This window comes from Berghia stephanieae, chromosome 5 (assembly GCF_034508935.2).
Source record: "Berghia stephanieae isolate SIO BIC M18660-M18661 chromosome 5, UCSD_Bste_1.3, whole genome shotgun sequence".
NCBI lineage: Eukaryota > Metazoa > Mollusca > Gastropoda > Nudibranchia > Aeolidiidae > Berghia > Berghia stephanieae.
This window is the reverse complement of record NC_088364.1, coordinates 48,780,617-48,796,593: the sequence shown is the minus strand read 5'-3', so window position 1 is coordinate 48,796,593 and position 15,977 is coordinate 48,780,617. Positions and strand designations below refer to the sequence as shown.

The window sequence follows — 15,977 nt, the reverse complement described above, 5'->3', positions numbered from 1 at the left end:
GTAGTAGTAGTAGGAGTAGTAGTAGTAGTAGTAGTAGTAGTAGTAGTAGTAGTAGTCGTAGTAGTGGTGATTAGTAGTAGTAGTAGTAGTAGTAGTAGTAGTAGTAGTAGTAGTAGTAGTAGTAGTAGTAGTAGTAGTCGTAGTAGTAATAGTAGCAGCAGCAGCAGCAGTAGTAGTAGTAGTAGTAGTAGTAGTAGTAGTAGTAGTAGTAGTAGTAGTAGTAGTAGTAGTAGTAACAGAAGAAATGGTATCAAATTCAAAAGTGCCAGACGTCGATGGAAGCCAGTTATTTAATATCCTTTAATACCGATATTGGACATTGTATACAAAAATAGCAATAGAGATAAAGGTAGCAACGACGAGGGAGTTATTTACATCGACAACGTTCCCATTTTCCCAACACAACACATTGATGATAAATATTTAAAAAATCAATGGCAAAACGAATGAATAATCATCAAATAGCAGCTGACTAGATTGAACTAAATTTTAATGAATGGAGGGTTTTGACATATTTTTAAAAATCATTTAAACAGTTTATTCCTCTTAATGAATTCTTATTTAATCAAATCTTTTTCATAGGCACTGTAATGCATTATATCAAAAACATTACGTATGAAGTCTTATTTAATCAAATCTTTTTCATAGGCACTGTAATGCATTACATCAAAAACATTAAGTACTCCAGGAACAATCTCGTCTAGTTAGATTGTTATTTTTTGTGTAATCATTTTCATATAATTTTATAAATCACTTGATATACGAATTTTTAAAAATAAATTAAGCCCAAACAAGTGACCAGTCCACCTAACATAAATAATAACATAAACCCACATGATGTCATTAATGAAAGCATAAACGTTTTGATTTTGACCGAACTTCTCGAAATAAAAACATAATAATTTTTTAATGTAATAATGTAGTGCACATGGTAAAAGAAAACAAGCAAACAAAGAAAATAAAGTTATTCTTGATGTTTCAGTGATAAGGTGGTTTGAGTTCATCTGGTAAGGGAACACTGTAGTTCATTGGAGTCAGATGAAAGTCACACACCCCAATAGCCTGGGGGAAAAAAGAGAGAGACATTACAGACCTGCCTAATACTACGAAAAATTCATAGAATACACGTCTGTCAATTCAATAAATCTTGTTTAAAAGGAAAGTTTAGTTCCTTAGAACCTATATTGAGGACTTTAGAGCATTTTTGGATAATGATGAGGGCAAATTATTCCATTGCAAAGTTATATATAGTGACTTTTTCTTTTTCTTCCCTTGGAACTACGATTTTTAAAAATTCCAAGGCTCTGGACATTAGAAGTTTTTTACTTTCTTAATATTTTTTTGAATTCCGGACGTGTCCCAATCACAGGAGCTTGCCAGTGCGCTGTGGGAACAAAGTTTGAATTCCAAAACGGAAGAGTGTACGAAATCATTTATTCACTAGTCCTAAATCGATTCTGATTTTGTTATTTCTGCACAACAGACATTTGCAAAAACGACCGAATGACAACCCCTTTTTACGAAAATTCTAATTTAAGTGAAATTAAACGCTTGATAATGTGATGTTACAAATTATTATTGTAAACATGCTATCATTACGATTTACAATTTATGATAAGTTATAGAATAATCACGTTTTGATTATTTAATTTGGCTTGAAAAAGTAAACACACGAAATAACCTGTGACATTATATGATAAAACTCTTATTATTTGCAGGTCTGATAACTCCACTTGTTTTTGGGCTCATTATTAAAATGGAAATCAAAGGGGTGAAAATGTTCAGTACAAGAATGCTAAATCAAGACCATAATTGCATAGTCGGACACAGCACATTTTTATTTATTTTGGCCAGAAAATATTTTTAATCAAATGTCGCACCTAGTACGACCCTCATGTCGAGAGAGAAAAAAAGTTATAACACGAGACCTCAAATAAGTCTTTGGTTTTGAAACTATTTGAGAATTTGAGGAATATTTGGATTTTTTTTGGAAATACGAATTAAAAGTTATCTAATCAAAATGTTTATATCTAGTGTGTTAAGATTGACGTACATTTATTTGCAGATCTGATAACCCAATTTATTATGGGCTCATCGTTGTAATGAAAATATTAAAAAATGAAGCAAAATATTGCCCATTACACCAATGTTAAACTACCATTTTTTCTTTTTACTGCTTTCGAATGTCAGACCTGCATATATGTACATGTCGGTTTAGACAGAATAAGACAGATCTATCACCAACAAATACAGTCCAGTCCTCCCATCTACACAAAAGACCCTTATATGATTAATAAGTCATTGTTTAACACTCGTTTTGAAGAGAGGCAACCTGTATGATACTTGCATATTATTCTTGGATTTGATTATTCCCCTGTTTTAAGACTACAGTGATGGACCTATTTTATTATTATTATTATATTATTATTATTATTATTATTATTATTATTATTATTATTATTATTATTATTATTATTATTATTATTATTATATTATAATATTTTATTATGATTATTATTCTTATTATTATGATTATTAGTATTATTATTATCATTATTAGTATTATTATTATTATTATTATTATTATTATTATTACTCACTCCACAAATGAGCTGTGGTTGAGCAACAGATGACATTCCTCCCAGCACCCCGTCAATCATGTGTTTGCTAATTCTTGAACACTGAAATGTAGATAAAAAGGGTCACAAACTTGACACAATGAAATAGCAGATTACCCGAAAAGATTTATTTTAATGTTCAGAGTAGGATCAAAATGTATATTTGCATAATACAAAGAGATGTTCAATGAGTGTCGTATCAAATGAGCTCCATTTAGGCTCCCCGACACTGGCAACGTGATATTATTATTCTGTTTTCATCTGGAATTTCTCTATTTCCTTTATTCTTGATATAAATGCTCGTTCCACGCTTTTTCTGAATTCTTATTCTAACAGGGGAGCAAAGTGGCCGAGTGGTTAAGACATTGCACTGAGACCCTGAAGGTCCGGAGTTCGAGTCTCACTTCGGGCCATTTCGTTTTCTTTCCTTGGGCAAGATTATTAACCCCAATTTGCTCACTTTTGACAACATGGGTGATTCCTGTTACCATTGAACATCTTGTTTAATGGATTTTCTATATTCCTTCATGAATACCAATGTGAAATTAAATGTAAGCTTCAATTTAATATACGAAAACAGATAAAATGGACGTTTCGGGTTTCCCCTTTATCAACAAAACAGGATGAATGAGATAATGTGGTAGCTGCGTTGTTCAGATGAATAAACAAAAACATGATGGGTAGGACTATTTCGGGGAAACCTGAAACGTCCATTTTGTCTGTTTTCGTATATTAAATTGAAGCTTACATTCAATTTCATATTGTATTTTAATTCTTCGAGCTTCGAGCAGCACCATTTACATATATTCCTTCATGGAATGCCTAGGCGACGGAATTTAATGATGTGACGGAAGGCGTAATTAAAAAAAAAAAACAAACATACAGGGTGTCCATAAAGTCTTTCCCTGATTTCAAAGGCTCATCCATTCTAAAACCGTTATAGATATTTGCATCTGGTCTTCGCCATATTCTAAGGAAAAGTCATACATTTATGTCAATTAGTCGTCAACTCAAATTACATCACCGAATTTAGCAAAATCAACATGAACTTAAAGGACTTCATTTTTTCTCTTCTTCCATTTCGGAATGGCATGCAGCCCTGCCTACTACGACGAAAAATTATTTGAATTACGAAATTTTGGCTTTAATTTCAGAAAATTCTTAGCACCTCTAAGTCATAAAAAACTTATTGAAAATGAAAGTTGATGCGGGGCTACACGATTCAAAGGATTTTGAAGTATTATTTAATCCACGAGATGTTAAATTGTTAATTTATAAAGTTAACCATAACGACTACTACTTGTATATCATAAAAACTACGAATTTTTAAATTATCAAATAGGCAGGTCTATAAGTAGGATATATACATCTTTTTTGTGTCACGTGACTGCAACAAACAAATTCATTACTATAGCTCATCAACCTTTCGTAGCCCAGTTTGCAGACCATTAAAGGAAAACGATTTGATAAAAAAAAGATAGAGTAATCTAAGTTTGCTGAGACACAAAGTGAGAGATTTGATCAGACACCCGTCGACCAGACAATTTTTGTCACACTGTTGCCATTCCGAAATAAATGGAGAGAAAAATTAAGTCTTTTAAGTTCATGTTGATTTAACTACATTTGATGATGTAATGTGGGTTTGTTTTGTTTTTTACTTGAACTTTTATATAGAACAATATCCACTAAATGTGCTCAAAGCGCCTGACAAGGGGTCCCTGACCATCAGCAACACGTAACGTGTAGAAAGAGACATGACGCTTTTTAGGCGACATTACAGAGTAATGCTGTTAATGGCCAGATACTCATTCTACACCTGAGTACAGTGAGAAAATGTGAGAAAATGTGAGTTAAGAGCCTTTTCCAAGGATTCAACTATGCGCCGAGCGAGACTCGAACCCAGGGCCTTCCGATCCGAAATCGAGTGTCATACCACAAGACCACATAGCTGCACTAATGACTAAAGGGCATAAATGTATGGCTTTTCATAAGAAGATTGAGAAAACCATAAGCAAATGCCCATAACGGTTTTAGAATAATAATTCTTTGAAAACAGAGAAACACTTAGTACTTAGATAGTGTTCTCTTGGAACCTACATCTGTTTCCAATTTGAACCGATTCCCCTTTGTCTTACCTTTTCTTGGGTGCTTTAATTGTAATTCTAGAACTTTTTACTATCCCATTTTCTTCCTTTTTATTGGCGCTTATATGACCGTATTGTGTTGCAATCGCCGTAAAACCCTTAAAAACAAAGCAGAGAAAAAACTCTGGACACTGTGTATATTCTAACAAGCGTGCGATGATCCCACCTACCCTATACGAGATTGATTTGGGCAGAACAGCACAGACTTGTTGGTAGATGGTGTCCACCCCAAGATTGAGTTGCTGACTCCCCAGGATTCTGTTTACGATGCCGGCAATTTGGCCACAGATTTGGCACCATGCACTGCCGTGTGTCACTGTGTTTTGGGAAAAGAGGTTGATTGGTACCGTTGGTTTGAATAGTGTTGTTTGTTGTAGGGATTTTAATGATGGCGATGACACAAAGTCTTTGAACAGAAAAGCGATTTTGATGTGAGGAGTAAGTAGGTGGTGATGATGGGGTTTTGAACGTTGTGCGTGGTGAAGACGCTGACAATTATGTTGTTGATAATTTAAAAAAATGAAGATGGTGGTGATGATGATGATGATGATGATGATGATGATGATGATGATGATGATGATGGTGGTGGTGGTGATGATGGTGGTGGTGGTAAGGTGATGATGGTGATACGACGACAAAGGCAATGGCGGCAGTAACAACGACGACGATGCTGCTGCTGATTATGATGATGATAATGATGACGACGATTGCGACAATGACGACGACCACGATAATGTTGTTGATCGTTATGATATAGGAAATGATGACGATGATGATGATGTAATGACGACTACAATGACGATGATGACGACGATGATGATAATGATGATGCTGATGATGATAATGGTGATGATGATGATGGTGATGATGATGGTGATGATGACGATGATGGTGATGATGCGATGGTGATTGCAGTAGTGTCAAAAATTGTGGTGATGATCATGATTATTGATTATGGAGGCTTATGCTGCAGCTGTTATTTCTGCATCTTGAGTGAGTTAGGAAATTAAGATAATTAACATGGTATCAAGGGGTATCACGGTTGGTCATGGTTGTTATCATCGTGGAGATAAAGACAAAGGGAGTAAATCTGACTCATGAATGAACAACACGAAACAAACGACGTTTCGGCCCTTGGCCTTTCTCAAGTAAACACAGAATACATATATATTTACATTAGATTGTCATAATAATATATAAATATATATTATGTATTCTGTGTTTACTTGAAAAAGACCAAGGGCCGAAACGTCGTTTATTTTGTGTTGTTCATTCATGAGTCAGATTTACTCCCTTTAACTTTATCTCCATTTTATTGACTCATTTAGGCACCTCTATTTGTTATCATCGTACTGATCGTGGGGTATGGTGGTTGTATTAGGGCTAACCCACACCGGAGACTGACTCCGACGACCCGGCACTGCCGTTCTCTGCCGTCTTCCGGATAAAGACGTCGGGCACGGACAAAATATTAAGAATAAAAAGAGAAGAGCCGCTAAACCTACCCATAAGACCAAGCTCGAAAATTAAAACAAAACAACAGAGGACGTCGGGTGCTTGGTATGGGTAGGTCTAGCGGCTCTTCTCATTATTCTTAGTATTCTGTCCGTGCCCGACGTGGGTTAGCCCTAATGATTCAATCAATTGCCTTTATGATTTTTAATAAATTTACAGATGGCAACAACGGCGATGCTGTTAAAACCTTTTCATTTAGTGAGTATCTACTGATTGAATTGAGTTCCAACTTTCTGAACAGAAGGTTTCTCTGATTATTGGCAATTCGTGAGCATTTTATAATCAGATAGTTGACTCCATTGATAAGTATGAGTACGTCTCTGAATAAACAAACGTAAAATGTCGATCGAGAGATATTTATTTTTTCTTATTATTTCTTATGTCTACCAATCAATAAAAACTTTGTACATTTTAATTCAGCACTCCGATTTATTAGGTGAAAATAACCACTAAACGTGCTTAACCCTCTCTACAATCCAACCAGCACTTTTATCATTCAGATTTCTTTTGTAAATCACACGATTTAAAGAAAAATGTTTATTATAGTTATAAAAACATGACACTCTGTTGTAGAGTTCATTTTGCTGATCAATATTATGCAGAGAATGCAGATTGTTGCTTTTCTGTTTAATTAAGAAAGAACTATTTTTGTGTTGGGTGGATGTGAAATTTTGAGAAAAATTCTGAAAATGGCTGGTAAGGAAACGCTTAAAGCGTTTTACAACAGCACGATTTAACACGTAGAACGAGACTTGACTTCGGTTGGGCCATATTACAATGTTGTCCCCGACAGAGACAACGCTGTTAAGGATCTGGCACTCATTTTACACCTGAGTACCGTGAGAGAATGTGAATAAAGAGTCTATTGCAAAGACTCAACTATGCACCGCGCAGAGCGGTACTCGAACCTTGGACCTTCCGATCCGAAGGCGAGTGTCATACCACATAGCCGCACATATTATTACCTGGTCTTTTAAAAGCAAATAAGGCTAAATCTCGAAAGAGCTTGATTTCCCCCCTCCTCCGGTCCACCTAATTTACAAATTGAATGTTTGAGTTAGTTCATTACTTTGGTGATAGAATGGTAAATGAGTCGTTGTTTGGGTGGATAATTAATTCAATTATAACATAGTCCTCCATGAACAATTTATAAGATAAAAAAGCTACCTGAGCCAGAGTTCTCTTTGTTGTTCTCAGGATTAATCTTTGGTGACGGAATCTTTGCTCCCTTATCCTCCGATATCACGTATATTGTAGTATCTGAACATTTTTAAAAAATCAATCATAAAAAATGTTATCGTATCGGATATTGAAGATATAAGTTAAGATTATGGTAATAACGACGACGATGATGATAATGGCGATGGCGTTGATAAAATTTTTCGCGTGTGGCTTAAGTTGCGGTCGCACTTAAGCCCTTCGTAGATGGAAAAGTAAAGACCTATATAGAAGCCATCAATATGCGGCTTCAACCAAAATCACACATAACCAAAGATCACTTTATAATTTATTCTTATAACAATTTCTTTCGTGAAATAATGACTATTTTTATAATGATTAGTATTGTGAATACGCATTGATATTACCATTCACACAGATAAAAGCAAGGAGAAGAAGAAGAAGAAGAAGAAGTAGTAGTAGTAGTAGTAGTAGTAGTAGTAGTAGTAGTAGTAGTAGTAGTAGTAGTAGTAGTAGTGGTAGTAGTAGTAGTAGTAGTAGTAGTAGTAGATAGTAGTGGTAGTAGTAGTAGTAGAGTAGTAGTAGTAGTAGTAGTAGTAGTAGTAGTAGAGTATAGTAGTAGTAGTAGAGTAGTGGTAGTAGTGTAGTAGTAGTAGTAGTAGTAGTAGTATAGTAGTAGTAGTAGTAGTAGTAGTGTAGTAGAGTAGTAGTAGTAGTAGTAGTATAGTAGTAGTAGTAGTAGTAGTAGTAGTAGTAGTAGTAGTAGTAGTAGTAGTAGTAGTAGTAGTAGTAGTAGTAGTAGTAGTAGTAGTAGTAGTAGTAGTAGTAGTAGTAGTAGTAGTAGTAGTAGTAGTAGTAGTAGTAGTAGTAGTAGTAAGTAGTAGTAGAGTAGAGTAGGATAGTGGTGGTAGTATAGTAGAGTAGTAGTAGTAGTAGTAGTAGTAGTAGTAGTAGTAGTAGTAGTAAGTAGTAGTAGTAGTAGAAGAAGAAGTAGAAGAAGATAGAAGAAGAAGTAGAGTAGTTGTAGTAATATAGTAGATAGTAGATAGTAGTAGTAGAGTAGAGTAGAGAGAGAGAGTAGAGTAGAATGATAGTAGTAGATAGATAGTAGATAGAAAAGGGATTAGAGATAGATAGAAGGAAGAGATGAAGATGATGATAGATAGACGGATAGATAGATAGATAGATAGATAGATAGATAGATAGATGGATAGATAGATAAATAGATAGATAGAGATAGGAACGTGTTAAATTTATTTCAAAACAGAATTCTATCTCACCTCGTCTGTGTCTTCTTCTATCGTCCTCACAAAGTCCGAAAGAGAAACAAATCTCTCCCGGGGGTAGATTGTGTAGGATATCCTCGATAATTTTCTTGCCATTCATCTTGACAAAGTCCACACACTCTGATGACCATGGCTCAGGGAGGAGATTACACGCCTCAAACATGACTGACGTTATCTGAAGCTGTGGTAGGTAAGCGATTATCATTAAATCAAAATCTTGAGAGTGTGATTGATTGATTGATTCATAGGCCAATGATATAGTTATTTCTTAGACACGCATGTGTAAAATAAGTACCTCTCTGGCAACAGAGTTATACAGCGCCTTGGCCTTAAGAATTACGTGTTGCTTTTAGCTTGGGACCACTGTAAAACACCTCGAGTACCTACATAAATTAGTGCATATTGGGCTACAATACAGAAAAGCCTTTTTTGTTTTGTTTGTTTTTAATTTGATAAAGCTTATGGGGGTCCCAATAGCTCAGTTGGTAGAGCACTCCCTTCACAAGCAAAGGGACCGAGATCGATCCCGGGTGCAGTCGATATTTTTTCTGACCCCTCTGTCCACTCAGCAATGATTGGGTAGCTGGGTCTGTTAGATCTGGCGGAAATACTTTGCGATAGAAACCGGGATAAACTCCGGCTCCATGGGCCTGGTGGCTCTGATGGACTACATTAAAGCTATTTTGATGTTATCACTTCCATAATGAGGTCAATATCATTTATTATACATAACATCTCTTTCTTCTTTGTCCTTTTAAAATATGGGTGAGATAGATAGTGATATCTGACCGATTGATGATGAGTTACTCAAACAAATAATTTACCGTTTTATATTCCATTCAATTTTACAATTATGTATTATTTCATTTTCTTACATATGAGAATAAGGCGTTTCAACAATGTAATTTTTAACCGAAATCGGTAATTTATTGCCGATGAGGAAAGATCTCATAGACTCGGTCTCTCTGCTCACGGGTAAATATAATGATAATGCATCTGTTTTGAATACAACATAATAATGGCTTCTAAGACATACCTCAGACTGATCATCAGCAATTACTTTCTCGACCTCTCGAATCAAAAGTTTACACAAGCTGCATTCAGTGCCTCCCAAACTGTCTCCAAAGATCTCAAAAATAGGCAGCATGTTCATATCTGGAAGGAAATTGCTGACCGCCCGCTTGAAGAAGTTTTTGAAGGTGTTCTGAGGAAAATGATTTACAAAAGAGGAATATATTTCTGAAGCTAATCACCGCTCCGCCCTTAAAAATAACAACCAAGTAAACATATCCTATCGTGAAGGAATGTTTTGTCATCTTCTCTTTAGCTCGATCTGTATATCCACTTCGCTTGGGCTTTTACATCTGAAGTATATTCTATTTTAAGACTTTTAAGACTGTAAATCTTAATATATTTTTTTCAAATCCACTCAATATAATTTCTCTTTTTCTCCTCATTTTGTGGCAGGTAAATGGAATAAAGGCTTACCTTTAAGCTGTAACTTTTCCATCCCTCTTCCGTAGCAGGACACATTCGTACAGCTTCGCAAGTCACTTGGGAGTCCTGTAATAATACAATTGACATTATGAAAACCTCGCCTTATTTTAAAGCTGTTTTTTGGGTATTCGAAATTTCTCTTAATGAAGAGACTCTTTGTTAACTGACACCTCACTCACTCCTTATAAAAAATACACATGTAAAAATAATCACACAGATACAGAGAATGATAAGGAGAATGATGGAAAGAGTCTGTTTGTGTGTGTTTGTGTGTGTGTGTGTGTGTGTGTGTGTGTGTGAGAGAGAGAGAGAGAGAGACAGAGAGAGAGAGAGAGAAAGACAGAGAGACTTTTATTGAGAAGAACATTACTACATTTATTAAAAAAAAAACATTTGTCAAACCTGGGATCTCGCGAGGTCTCAGGTTTGATAGCAGTCAGTTGCCGAGATCAGTGTAATCTAAATCGATCGATATTTGAAGGACGAGTTTCCTGGGCGAATGTTTAAATACGTCTCCTTCCAGTGTGCGCAGTTAACTAGTTATAGATAGTATGCGCTTGGGTAAGAAGCTCACAACATTGCCATCCAGAAATATAATGGACCAACACACAAAATTATGCGTAACCTTAAACTTTTATGGTCCGGTTAATACAGTTTAGTGAGAATTACTATAATCGCGGATGGCAAAAAACAATAACAAACTCCCGAGTGACGTTAACTTCATTCTATCTATATCAGTCCAAATTATACTTACAAATCCTGCGATGATCATGTCGAAGATGAGATTGCCGTATCTCATGATACGATGCTTGCACTGTGAATTGAGATGAAAATGACATTAGATCTATATCTTTTACATCCTGAAAAAGGTAGAAATTAATAGTTTCTTCAATAGCTAATTTTCTCTCCACGTCACCTTATTTCTTCTCTTTTCTTTCTCTCTTCTTCTCTTTTTCTCTTCTTCTTCTTCTTCTTCTTCTTCTTCTTCTTCTTCTTCTTCTTCTTCTTCTTCTTCTTCTTCTTCTTCTTCCTCTTCTTCCTTTGAAGTCTCTAACTTCAATTTTGAATATTGCACAGACCAGGGTTTTTTTTCTATTGGTGGTGTGAGACTATCCCAATGTCTCAAAGTCGATGGTATGAACGAGTACAAGTGGACATCCACCATTGACTAGGATGGCTCCCTTTATTTTTTTTAATATCACCGAGGAGTAATTTCACTAGTCGTTTCGGCCTTTGCAAAATATTGTCTCTTTGTCACGCTTTCTTCTCTGCCGTGTTTCAAGATCTATCTAGATAAATCAATTTCGTGCAGTGTTTTAAAAAAATCTTTGTGGTTTTTATTTATAACTTTGACTGCTCTGTTTGTATTCGTTTGATTTCTTGAATTTCTGATTTGTGGTGAGCGTCTCAGGCTGAGCAGATATTTGTAGTCTAGTGTAGGCCTAACAAAGGCTTTGTAGCACTATTACCAGTAATATCAAAATGACAAATTAGGTGCAGGAGGTAGGTCAGATCTCCAGTCTAACAATTGATTCATAACAGTAACGTTTTTTGTGCGCACAGTTGTAGATTATAAATTCCTCTTTACATCAAGAGAGTAGTTTTGGTGCCAAAATCGTTGCAAGAGCTTGAAAGTGCGAGTTGGGAAAAAAGTTAGAATTAAAAAACGCAAGAGTGTAAGAAATCTTTTATTCTAGACCCCTTTATCGATTCTGATTTATTTAGTAATCTCTGATTAAAAGACATTTTCAAAAAATACTTCTTTCTTTTTAAAAAATCTAATTTTAGTAAAATTTAACGTTTAATAATATGACGTCACAACTTATAATTGTAAACTTGATATCATTAAGCGTTACAATTTGTGGAGAAGGGTAGAATAATGATCGTTATGCATCTTGTATTTTATATCTACCCACTATACTCACTTCTCGAATCATATGGTGGGGCATTACATTACATACTGTGCCTGCTATAAATTCTTCTGCCTCAGCCTGTAAAAAATAAACGAATTTTGACAAGTAAAGATTATGGTGATGAAATAAATTGAGTTTCAATTCGATCAAAAGTTAGAATAAACTTCTTGACTTTCCATAATAATAAATGGAGTTGACGTGAGTTTAGAAAATTGGTGGGATGTATGGCATGAATCTGTAGAGATCCGGATAGTTTAGAATGAGTGGTCAGTCGGATATCGAATTGTGTATTGGACCGTTAAAATTTTTTTAAAGAGCTTTTCTATATGGCGCATTATCCAATAAACGTACTCAAAGCGCTTTACAAAGGGTCCCTGGCCAACAGCAACATTTAACATGTAGGACGGGCTGGACATGACGCCTGTTAGGTGAGATTACAATTTTTTCGGACAGAGACAACAATGTTAGCGTTAGTAGTCATTTTACACCTGAGTTCGGCGAGAGAATGTGAGTAAAGAGCCTTATCCAAGGAAGCTCGAACCCAAGACCTTCCGATCCGAAAGCGAGTGTATTACCACAAGACCACATAGCCGCACAAATTAAAAGACAAACAAATAAAGGAAGGGAGAGAGAGAGAGAGAGAGAGAGAGAGAGAGAGAGAGAGAGAGAGAGAGAGAGAGAGAAAGAAAGAGAGAGAGAGAGAAAGAAAGAGAGAGAGAGAGAGAGAGAGAGAGAGAGAGAGAGAGAGAGAGAGAGAGAGAGAGAGAGAGAGAAAAGGTCAAAATGAACAGACAAAAAAAATGGAAAGACTGAGAAGACCACTCTTCACCAACAATCCAAAATTAAAGTACATAAGTAAAGCGAGCATCGACAATGACATTGAATTTCAACATAAGTAGTAGATGTAATAGTAATAGACAGGCAGAATTGCAAGCAGACGTTGAGCATCTCTGACGTGTTGTCATGTCGTTAACGCCCTTGTTTATTTATTTAGCACAAACGTCAGAATGGCGTGCAATCCTTAATGTCACGCAAAAGATAAGTAGTGTAATAATCACTAAACGGATTCATAGAAATAATCAGTAATACACAACTGGAAATGTGATCGGCGTAACAGTTAGCTCGCATGCCCTGAAAGTGGGATAAAAGCTGTTTCGGTTGGTTTCGATCAAGGCAACAAACTATCGCTTTTAAGTACTTTTTATTACATTGAAATCCATTTCATCATATTATGATTAGTTTTTGAGACAGAACTGTGGTAGTTTGTAATACTCTAGATACATGTAGTAATTGAAAAGATATATAAATGGCAGCTTTAAGAAAACAGCTGATATGAGAAGAGATGTGGGATTTAATGTCAACTCTGACTATAACAACAACAATGAATCGATGAAGTTGGAAGTAATATTTTTCTTAAAAAATGAAATTGTCATCAATAATCGTTTATCTCCAAATAAATGGAAAAGATGAGTGAATAAACAAATAAGCATAATTCATCCACATGGAAAGGACAAACGTGGAATTCAGGAATGAATAGGTATTAATTATAAAAGAGCATTTTACATAAATGCCATGTAGTGCTTGTACAATATCAAAATATCAAAATTTCCATAAGTATTATGAAGGTGTTGCAAATAGAAATTTAATTGACCTATGGTTGTTGTTTTTGCTGTTGTTGTTTTCTTTTCTTTTGTTTTTTGCTTGGCGTGTAAGGTAAAAATATAATGCTTCAATAAAAAATACAAACCGTAAACTTAATTGGAAGAGCATTCGGTCAAAGGAAATGGGCCGCTACTGGTTTGGTGTTCAGTCGAAGTTTGTTTTACTGACCCTTATATCCAGCTATAAGGTCTAATAGTATGACACTCGCCTTCGGATCAGAAGGTCCTGGGTTTGAGTACCACTCTGAACGCCGCATAGTTGAGGTGTTCAGGTGTAAAATGTAAAATGAGTACTTGGCCGTTTAAAAAAATTGTAATATCGCCTAACAGGCGTTGTCTCGTCCTGCATTTAATTGCTGCTGTTGGCTCGGGACCCTTGTAATGTGCTTTGAGCACGTTTAGTTAATATTGTGCTAAATGTTTTTGGTGTTTTTTTGTTTTCTATCACTCGGCAATGAATTCCCAGATCTTGTGGGGAGGGGGGGGGGGGGGCATTGCTATATTATACTAGCCTCTTATCCAGAGAATAGCAAGAACACCTTAATACATGTATCCAGAACTTAGCAAAACTCCAACTCTATGATCCATAGGCGCTAAAAGGCTTTTTAAAAAATATGGTACCTGAAATTCGGGGCTTTTGAGGAAATCTCTTAGTTCATCCATTACTTCCTTGCATGTCTTGCAGGTGACGTCAGACAGAGGATTCGGAAATTCCTGGAATATAAAGACGCCTTGTCAAACTTAGACGTGTATCAAGATGGCACAATAGGCTTCAACAGTCGTGATGTCACTTCCCTCGTAGTGACGCATAGTAACTTAGTAACTGGTTCTAAACTTCGGAACAATGGCGGACGCCCTTATGGAATATTTCGACGAGCATAAACGTGTATCCAGATGAGAAAAACATTATAAAGCAGATCATGTTTTGACTTTTATACATTCTGATCACATGACATGAAAAAGTTCTAGCCAGCATGAAGAATAAAAAGTATCGATTTTCTTTGTTTAGAACCAAGCTGCTCGTTGCTGGGCGGACGTGACATCAGACTATTGAATGCTATTATGTTAGCATAACATTCTTAAGAGAAAAAGATACAATAATATTTGGAATTTGTTGGGTTTTGTTTTTAACATTAATAAAACAGCAGTCATCGGTCATTGTTGGACTGAAATTAAGAGGTGGATGGCTTATATTATTAAAAAAGATGAATATATATGAACACTTTTTAATCACATTTTCACGGGGTTTACCATGCTCAAAGCGCTTCATAACGGTTCATCATTTCCCCTTACATGCCATTATTATTACTACAATCTTTAATAATAAAAATAATAATATATATATATAATTTCCTATTATTATTATTATTATTATTATTATTATTATTATTATTATTATTATTATTATTATTATTATTTATTATTATTATTATTATTATTATTATATAATTAATATTATTATTATTATTATATTATTTATTATTATTATTATTATTATTATTATTATTATTATTATTATTATATTATTATTATCATTATATTATTATTATTATTATTATTATTATTATTATTATTATTATTATTATTATTATTATTATCATCATTTTAAAATAGGAAAAGCCTTTTATTTGTCTTAAATGATATCACTGCCAATAATGTTATATTGTGTCAAGGTGACACATTTTTCAACTAAAATTGTTAAGGTATTGCAGTGACAAAAAAAAATGAAATTGATTTTGGAAAAATCACAGCCCGACTATTTTATTAGATAATTGGATTTTATCCGGCACTGCAAATCACATGATTTCTTTTATCATTTATTTTATGTATTCATTATTGAGAATGTATCTTTTAATTTTGGCAATGAATTACATGTCACGGTCTATTTATTGCAAAACGTATGACATTGCCTTTATAAAAAACAAAACTGCAGCAATATTATCATCTTAAAATAATGTTTTAAAATATTAATACTGCATACCGTTACTTTCTTGTAGAGACCTGAGTAAGGCCATCTCCCCTTTTCGCTGGCATTACATGGTAAAAAGAGGTTGCATACTTTCTCCAATTGCTGCCAGAAGTCAATAAAACAAACAAATAGCAAATACATAGGCTATATATTTTTGGATACAAAAAAACGGAGGTTATTTTAATACGATTTATG

The 15,977-nt window shown here is 34.7% G+C and overlaps 1 protein-coding gene across 2 annotated transcripts in view; it reads right to left on the bottom strand.

The window, feature by feature from the left end:
* Positions 1-272: 272 nt before the first annotated feature.
* The window catches only part of LOC144973087 (prosaposin-like), a 29,806-nt gene continuing 14,101 nt past the window's right edge, over positions 273-15,977 (bottom strand). Inside the window, exons 10-20 of one of the 2 annotated variants that reach the window (XM_078915112.1) lie at positions 15,795-15,884; positions 14,435-14,527; positions 12,165-12,230; positions 10,994-11,053; positions 10,231-10,305; positions 9,779-9,946; positions 8,737-8,923; positions 7,445-7,537; positions 4,933-5,078; positions 2,601-2,681; positions 273-1,062 (exon numbers count right to left, since the gene is read on the bottom strand). In XM_078915112.1, coding sequence (XP_078771238.1) covers positions 979-1,062; positions 2,601-2,681; positions 4,933-5,078; positions 7,445-7,537; positions 8,737-8,923; positions 9,779-9,946; positions 10,231-10,305; positions 10,994-11,053; positions 12,165-12,230; positions 14,435-14,527; positions 15,795-15,884 — 1,143 coding nt within the window. In that variant the 3' untranslated portion in view covers positions 273-978. The remainder of the gene's footprint in view (positions 1,063-2,600; positions 2,682-4,932; positions 5,079-7,444; positions 7,538-8,736; positions 8,924-9,778; positions 9,947-10,230; positions 10,306-10,993; positions 11,054-12,164; positions 12,231-14,434; positions 14,528-15,794; positions 15,885-15,977) is intronic. The other variant, XR_013645477.1, reaches the window with a different exon arrangement.